The sequence below is a fragment of the Marmota flaviventris genome, chromosome 2 (genome assembly GCF_047511675.1).
Source record: "Marmota flaviventris isolate mMarFla1 chromosome 2, mMarFla1.hap1, whole genome shotgun sequence".
Lineage (NCBI taxonomy): Eukaryota > Metazoa > Chordata > Mammalia > Rodentia > Sciuridae > Marmota > Marmota flaviventris.
Window position 1 is genome coordinate 1,051,738 of NC_092499.1, and position 9,390 is coordinate 1,061,127.

Here is a 9,390-nt window from a genome sequence, read left to right on the forward strand (position 1 = left end):
ATAAGATTAAATTAGAAGAAATTCTAACCTCTTTCATGCTCTCCTGTCCACCATGCTGCCCATGACACTCTCATCTACTCTCAGAACTGCTCTACCTGGGCCTCCACCCAGAGCTGCTATATAGCAGGAGCACATGCAAATAGAGCCTCCCTCTGCTCATGAAAACCAGCCCACCTGACCCTGCAGCTCTGCACAGGAGCCCAGCCCTGGACTCCCAGCTCAGCCCACTCAGTGACCAGGACTGAACACAGCTGCTCACCATGGACAGTGTGCTCAGCTGGGTTTTCCTGGTGGCTGTTTTCAAAGGTAATGAATGGAGAACCAGAGATCCTGAGTGTGTGAGTGGACAGGAGTGAGAGAAAGAGTGGATGAGTGCCAGTGTCCTGACCAGGCTGCCTCTGTGTTTGCAGGTGTCCAGTGTGAGGTGCAGCTGGTGGAGTCCGGGGGAGGCCTGGTGCAGCCTGGGGGTGCCCTGCGACTCTCCTGTGCAGCCTCTGGATTCACCTTCAGTGACTATAGCATGCACTGGTTCCACCATGCTCCAGGGAAGGGGCTGGAGTGGATCTCATTCATTAGTGAGCGTAGTCTTTATATAAACTATGCCGACTCTGTGAAGGGCCTACTCACCATCTCCAGAGACAACTCCAAGAACACCCTGTACCTGCAAATGAGCAGTCTGAGAACCGAGGACACAGCCACCTATTACTGTGCTAGAGACACAGTGAGGGGTCCTCAGTGTGAGCCCAGATACAAACCTCCTGCAGGGTGCCCAAGGCCAACAGGGGACACTTAGCACACAGGGAGCTCAGGGTCACCCAGGAGCAGGTGCAGAGTGGGACTGAGGGCTGGTTTCCTGCATCTGGGGGCCTCTCTGTGTACCAGCTTTCCAGGGGAGCTCTGTGGCCTTGTGGTCTATGCTTATTTTTGATTTGTCTGAAGATAATTATCCTGTTTCTGTGATTTTTTTCTTTTAAAATAGTGTTTTATTTTAAATAATGTTGTAAATAAAATAGTGCATCTTACGTATATTGATTGGGATACATTTTGACATTATCACATTCAGTCATTGAATACAAAAGCCCTTGGTCTGTCCCAGTACCTCCTCTGTCCTTCCTCCATTACTCCTCAGTTACTGTACCCCCCTAAGTTTTATTCCATATTTTTATACTTTTTAATTAAATTATCACTATGTGTATGCATATCTACATGAGAAACTCATTGTGGAACACGCTACATGTGCAGGACTCACACGTGTGCAGAACTGGCCATTCACATCTGCTCACTTCACTCCTGGCTCCACCAATTTCCTGACCCTCCTCCCTCACCCTTAGTGACCTCTGTCTTGTCCACTGATCTCTTCTATTTCCTTGGGTTCTACCTGCCTTCATATTTCTTATTTGTTCTAGATTCTACATAAGGGAGAAAACACTCAACCCTGACTTCCTGACTTTTTCATATTTCTCCTGCCATAATGTTCTCCAGCTCCATCCATTCACCATCATCTCACTCATCCTAATGTCGGAGTAGCTCACTGTTGTATACAACCCACATTCCCACCCTAATGTTCATGGACCCAGCTGAGACGCACTGAAGGAAAGCCCTAAACCTGACCACAATGTGAAAACATACAAAAACTCACTGTGTATATATGCCACATTTATTTTTTATCCATTCATCTACTGAAGGGCATCTAGGTTGGCTCCACAGTTTAGTTATTGTGAATTGTGCTGCTATAAACATTGATGTGGCTGTGTCCCTGTAGTATGCTGTTTTTAATTCCTTTGGGTATATACCCAGGAGAAGGATAGCGAGGTCAAATGGTGGTTCCATTTCCAGATTTCCAAGGAATCTCCATACTGTTTTCCAAATTGGCTGCACCAATTTGCAGTTCGACCAGTAATGTACGAGTGTACCTTTTCCCCACATCATCACCAACACTTATTGTTGTTTGTCTTCATAATAGCTGCCATCTGACTGGAGCGAGATGATATCTTAGAGTGGTTTGACTTGCATTTCTCTGATTACTACAGATGATGAGCATTTTTTCATATATTTATTGATTGGTTGTATATCCTCTTCTGAGAAGTATCTATTCATGTCCTTGGCCCATTTATTGATTGGGTTATTTGTTTTCTCAGTGTTTAGCTTTTTTAGTTCTTTGTATGCCCTAGAGATTGTGCTCTATCTGATGTGTGGAATTTTACTTGGCATTAAAAAAGAACAAAATCATGGCATTTGCAGGTAAATGGATTGTGTTGGAGAAGAAAATGCTAAGTGAAGTCAGCCAATCCCTAAAAATCTAATACATAATGTTTTCTCTGATATAAGGAAGTTGACTCATAGTGGGATTGGGAGGGAGAGTATGGGAGGATTAGATGAATTATAGATAGGAAAGAGGGGTGGGAGGGAAAGGGAGGGGGCAGGGGAATAGCAAGGATGGTGGAATGTGATGGACATCATTATACAAAGTACATGTATGAAGACTTGAATTGGGTGTCAACATCCGTTATATATAAAGAGAGATACAAAAATTGTGATATATATGTGTATTAAAATTGTAATGCAAAATCAAACAAAAAAAGAATAGTGTTACCTTCGATTAGGTAGAGAGAAGTTAAAGGAGGGGAAGGCAGGGGATTTGGTGATAAAAAAGATAGTAGAATGAAACAGACATTATTACTTTATGTTTGTATATGATTGTATGACCAATGTGATTCTACAATATGTATACTCAGAAATGTGAGAAATTATATCCCATCTATGTATGATACACCAAAGTATATAAGTGCATTCTACTGTCATGTATAACTAATTAAAACAAATAAAAATTTGTTGTGTGTGAGCTGCCTCCATCACCATGAGCTAGGTGACATCCACACCCCACAGCCAGGCCCCCAAATTCAAAGGTACCCACTCCTCCTGCATCTGCGCATGGCCTGTGCACAGGGGTGAGTTGAGTGAGATATTGGGGAGAAAGGGGATCCCTTGGCAAAGACCCAGGATGAAGCATGGACTGTGGGAACTGCAGGTCTGCTCTGCCACTGGCCTCAGGACCCTGAAGACACACTGTATCCAGGGACATTGTGACCCCACCTTGCTGTGGGTTGCCTCCAAGCCTGAGAAGCCCCAGGACACCTAGCATCTGGGAGGCAGCATGGAGCCTGCTTGGGTTTCCAGCCACTGTGGCTGCATTGCAGGGTCACAGAGAGGGACACCTGGGTTTTTTCCCTGCTCATGTCAGTGCCCACCGTCCTGAGTCCAGCTCCAGCCTGGGTGAGGATGAGCAGGGGCAATGTTTATATACAGGTTGTCAAAGGTACTCCTGGTTCATTTCAGAATATTAAATGACTGAGAGTATTTTAAAAATATGTGCTGGATGAGAGCTAGGCACTGATTTTAGATATGAAATTTCATAATATTAAATTTTGTAACAATGTTTGTAACTTCTATTTCTATCATTAATAATTTCATGTTTTTATTTTTTATTATTTTATTTGTACATGATAAAAATAAATTTTTTGTGGTTTGTTTTGATGTAATTATAGATGCATACATAATTTTATAGCAGAGCAATATTTCCTCTGTATCTTGTATATTTTAAATTTCTCTACCTGTCATCATCTCCTCGATTTATTATATATGTTTTGTCATACTAAATGCAAATACAATGCGTTTCCTTTGTTGTGTGGCTATGATGTCCTTATAAATACCTAACTAATAATTGTACACTGTACAAATGTTGGTGTCTTAATTAACAAAAAACATATCGCTTCTGCATTTGGATGGCATTTTCTGATGGGTTAATTTTCCCTAATGGTTTGGTTTCTGTCTCCTTTTCCTCAGGACACATTAAAACTTGCTCTGAGGGTCTCACTCAGCTTCTTCCAGCTCCAGGTAGGTGCAGGATCACTTTACCTAAACATGATGCCCCTCATTTGCAGACACACTATATTTGATTGCTTAAGCCTGCTTTTCTGAGTATAATATTTGGTCTTATATAAATCAGACATATGACTTGAGACATTAATACATTTTAAAGGACCTGGAAAGTACTGATACCTTGTATGCTATTGTCTTTCTCATGTGAGGGTGCTTGATCACCAACATCACTAAGAAGGTCAGCATCTCTCTCCATCAGTCAACAGCTGGTCATTCCAGCTGTATTTTCACACTTACACTGAAACCTAGCTCTAGTGAGGCAGAGGACAGCACCCTGACACAGGGGTGCCAGGTGCCATGATGGGTCCCAGGCTGTGCACACCCAGCTGTCCATCACCTGTCCCTTCTTGGTGAGGGGAGCCTACCAGCTGCTCTGCCCCAGTCACTGTGAAGCACAGCCTGGCTGTGGGCCACAGGTGCCCTGTGAACTGCAGAGCCCCAAGATAAGGCCCTCTCTGCACGTGGCCCTCACCACCCACCCTCACCCTCGCCCTCCCTGCACCTTCCCTTCTCCAGAGGCCACTGTCCTCTCTCTTTCCAGGACCTGATGCAGTAGCTTCCCCACATGAGTGATGGTGTGGTGATGGTCTCCCTCTGCCTTACCCATTTCAGCTAGGTCCATGTGTTCCAGGGCCATTCCCAGAGCCAGTAGGGACAGGATGCCATTCCTGTTGTCTAACTTTATTCTTCCCCTGGGGACAGCATATTTTCCACATCTCATTTAAAGGACAACTTGGTGATCATGAAAAGGTCCTCAAAACACATGGAACTTTAGTTAAGGGCAGGCCTCATATACTTCACTTCCCACCTGATGTGCACACTGGGCAGAGGTCCTGTCCCCAAGCCTCAGGCTGACCCACACCATGTTTCTGCTGACCTCAGGCCACACTGCACAGGCACTGGGCAGCCTGACTGCTACTCTCCACTCTGGCCCTGCAGCTGGCAGACCACCACTGCTGGGCCTTAAATGTCATGCACCCAGGCTCCACTAGCATGGCATATGGGGACTGTAGGGACCACACCTACAAAGCTCTGTCTTAACCGAGGCCTACCCAGGGCATCCCCTGGAATGCAGGTGGAGAATGACCCATCTCCACAATCTGGCACCCTGTGTGCCTGCAGAATGAGCTTCATGGGTGCTGCCAGGTTAGCTCCTTGGTGACTACTTCAGGTCCCAGATGATAGCAGGCACAAACCAACCCTTTACCCAGTCACAGGGCTGTGTCCACACCTTTAGATGTTCACTATGATCACCTCAGGCCCCAGCACCAGTGTGGCTGAGTCCAGTCTGTGCTGCTCTGAGCAGCTCCTGTGGCTGAGGGTTCACAAGAGAGAGCTGTGCTGCAGCAAGTTCTGGAGACCAGGGTGCAAACACCCAGGTGCTGCTCCTGACCAGGGCTCCTGAGGCTGCAGCACCACATGGCAGGAGGCAGGAGGCAACGAGAGGCAGACGGGGCTGGACCCCTGAGGGGTGCTGTGTCACACTGAGGCTCAGGGTGTCAGGAAGACTCTACCAGCCCTAGGGGAATCCAGGTGACCAGGACCAGGGTTTCACTGTGTCCTCTACATTCTGGAACCATGTGGACATGTGAAGAGTGACAGGGCAGCAGTACTGAGGGCATGTGGCTGTGATTCTAGGAAGATTCCAAGACACTTGATCCAGACAGAGAGTCCCTGCTTCCCCTGGGTCTTAAGGGCACAGGAGGAGGACAGGGGGCCTGGATCACAGATGACATATTAGATAGACCAAGCCCATGTAGACACTGGCTGGTCATTCTCCCAGGTCCCTCACAAGAGTTGCATATATGTGGCCAACTGTGGACACAGCTCATGACAACTGAAAATAAGAACAGAGCCTGTGTTTCTCCCTGCCCACACTTGCACCCTGTGCGCACCACAGATGGAAGCAGCATGTGTACCTGAGGGCTCTGTGCCAATTGGATGCTCCTGAGCTGAAGGAGGCCCTCAGAGGGAGGCACAGCCTTCCCACTGCAGGGAGCCTCTGAGGCCCTCAGCTGGATGCCTCCCTGGAGAGCAGGTGGAAGCAGAGGGGAGAAGACACACAGCACATTTCCAATGCAGGACGGTTCTGAGGATCTCACCAGGTGTGTGCATCTGGGAGCTGGAGGAGGGTAAGAGGAGCCATTGTGTCCAGGGTGAAAGCAAAAGCCCAGATACTTGGTCACTCTTGTCACACAGGAGCTGTTGGACAGTGAACCAGCACTCATTCTTCTGTGTATTATTTTACATTTGCATCAGGGTGTTAACACTGATACCTCCATCATATTATTTTGTGTTTATATTAAATAAATTAAGATTATGTACAATAAGATCATAGCAGAAGCAATTGTACCTTCCTGAATTCTCTGTCCACAATGCTGCCCCATGACCCTCTGATCTGCTCTCTGTGCTGCTCTTCCTCGGCCTCCACCCAGAGCTGCTATATAGCAGGAGGACATGCAAATAGGGCCTCCCTCTGCTCATGAAAACCAGCCCACCTGACCCTGCAGCTCTGCACAGGAGCCCAGCCCTGGACTCGCAGTTCAGCCCCCTCAGTGACCAGGACTGAACACAGCTGCTCACCATGGAGAGTGTGCTCAGCTGGGTTTTCCTGGTAACAAAATAAAATTAAACCCCGTCTCACCTGCATGAAACCCAAAGTGGATCAAAGACTTAGGCACAGAGATCCTGCACCTACTGGAAGATAAATAGGCCCACATCTTCACCATGTTGCTCTGGGATCTGGCTTCCTCAACAAGACCTCCAAAGCACAAGAAGTAAAGGCAAGAATCAATGAATTGGATGAATTTTAACAAAAAGCTTCATTTCAGCAAAAGAAACAATCAATAATGTGAAGAGAGAGCCTCCAGATTGGGAGAAAATTTTACCACATGCACCTCATGATAAACCCAGCCTGGTTCCCTTTTAAAATTGGGAGCCATCTCGCCACAAAATCATGAAAAGCTAATTTCTGCTTTACTATAAATTACTGGAAATTCTGAACCTGCTTGGAATGCCTGCCCGTGCCTTGAACTCACCCATGCCTGGCTCTCTGACCAGATAGCAGCCCTCTCTGAAACTTTAGTGATGTCTCATCAATCTTGGCCTCCCCTGGCCAGAAATCGACCCTGTCTGAGGCTCTAATGGTCCTCATAAATTCTGATGTTGGGGCCAGCAAAAATGTAAACTACTATTAGTGTGATGCTCGTAAGAGTTTTGTTATCTGTAACCCTCCTTTGTGTAACATTGTGGGCTATAAAACTGGGCTGCAAAAAGCTGCAGCTGCTGTCTTGTTCCCGTGGTTTTAGTTGGGAGAGGCAGCCCAGCCGCTCAAAATGATAAGCTTGCTTTAATTTGATTTTAATTGGAGTCAATGGTCTTTTTTTTCAGTCCTGGTCTAACCCCTCAGAGACAGCATTAATACCTAGAATATATAAATAATTCAAAAAACTTAACATCAAACAAACAACAATCCAGGGCTGGGGATGTGGCTCAAGTGGTATCCTGCTCACCTGGCATGCGTGCGGCCAAGGTTCGATCCTCAGCACCACATACAAACAAAGATGTTGTGTCTGCCGAAAACTAAAAAATAAATATTAAAATTCTCTCTCTCGCTCTCTTTAAAAAAAATCAACAGTCCAATCAATAAATGGGCTATGGAAATCTACACACACTTTACAGTAGAATAAATATATAATCGATCAACCAGGATATGAGAAAATGTTCAACGTCTGTAGCAATTAGAGAAATGCAAATCAAAACTACTCTAAGATGTCATCTCACCCAGTCAGAATGGAAATCGTCAAGCACACAGGCAACAATGAGTGTTGGCCAGGATGTGGGGAAAAGGGTCACCTGGTGTTTCCATTCCTAGTTTTTTTAGGAATCTCCATACTGCTTTCCAGAGGGATTGCACCAATTTGCAGTCCCACCAGCAATGTTGAGTGTGCACATCACCTCAGGAGTGTTTGTGTCACTAGAGGAGTGTGCACGTCACTAGAGGAGAGTGCACATCACTAGAGGAGTGTGCATATTAACAGAGGGTTGTGCTCACTGGTTCTGTGGTCCAACAGCCTCTGCAGGGTTGGGAGAACCAGGCGTGGGACACCAGGTTCTTGGAGGGAGAGGAACACCTGGCCTCAGGTTTACACACTGCCTCCACACAGGAGCACATCTGCTCAGGCCAAAGAGGCTGACCAGCCTGGATAGTAGCTTCCACATGGACAGTAGCTTCCACACCCAGCAATGTCTCAAGGTCATAGGTCACTGCCATCACATGCAAACACAGCTACCACAGCAAGGACAAGGTAATCAACCCTGGCTGCAGGGTAGGTCAGGCCTGGTTGAAATGCAGCCTGCACTTCTTGTTCACGAGCTCCCTTTCTGACCAGTTCACCCTCTAAACAGAGAAGACACAGCTGGCTTCTAATCTGAAGTGGCACCAGTGCTGCCCACAGGGCTGAATGCAGGACCAGGTCTTCCTGGCTCATCCTCGGGGCAGGCTGGTCAGCCTCTTTGGCCTGAGCAGATGTGCTCCTGTGTGGAGGCAGTGTGTAAACCTGAGGTCAGGTTGTCTTCCTCTCCCTCCCAGGACCTGGTGGCCCATGCCTGGTTCTTGAACGACTGCACTGGCTGACCTGACCCCCAGGGAGTCTTGGCCAGGCATGTCTGCTCCTGCAGGACCAATGGCTCACTGAGGATGCCCCAGTGTCCTGCGTGGGAGGTGGGCTGAAGTCCAGGTTATAGACCCTTCCCAAGGACGGTGAGTCTGACCTCAGCTGAGAAGGTCTCTAGGTGTTTCCCATGGAGTGTTCAAGTTGACCACTAGATGGGGGTCTCAGGCTTGGTGACCATCAGACACATGTGGTGATTAGACTGTCCACTCTTTCCTCCAGCATTTACTCAGGATGGAATCATTTCTTTTCTCATATTTATGGGTATAAAATCAACAAAGACAAATCACCCATTTTGGATTCCAGCAAGTTTTCCTGTGTTCACCTGGTGCGTCAGCTGCTGGGGGAGGCTGGTCACACCACACCTCAGTGGCCACCTTCATTCCAGGAGTGGACCCCGTAACACCGGTCAGAAATGCAGACATGGAACTTTCCATGGTCATCTGTGGTCATGAGGGGCACATCGCGTCTCCAGAGCTGGATCTCCACTGCAGGGATCGAGGTTTGCAAAAGGTGCATAGAGGTAATCTTCTTCCCATGCTCTTACCTTTCTGCACCTCTTGCAAACCTCTACAAATTCTTCTAGCTTGGAAACCAACCCCCACAACCACGGATCCCCAATCTTCTCCTCCTGTGGGCTCACCCACTACTTTTGACTCTGCTGATGAACCTCCACCTGGTGGGAGGGAAAGGGAGGGAGAAGGAGAATTGCACAGATGTTGTGAGGGGAAGAAAAAAAGTGTGTCACATTATATTGGGTAGAGAGAAGTGATGGGAG

General features: G+C 47.1%; 1 gene segment (V, D, J or C); it reads left to right on the plus strand.

The window, feature by feature from the left end:
- Positions 1 to 260: 260 nt before the first annotated feature.
- Positions 261 to 8,575, plus strand: LOC139704814 (immunoglobulin heavy variable 3-11-like). The segment is given in 3 exon segments: positions 261 to 306; positions 411 to 721; positions 8,531 to 8,575. Coding segments are annotated over 3 exon segments (402 nt in total).
- Positions 8,576 to 9,390: the final 815 nt, after the last annotated feature.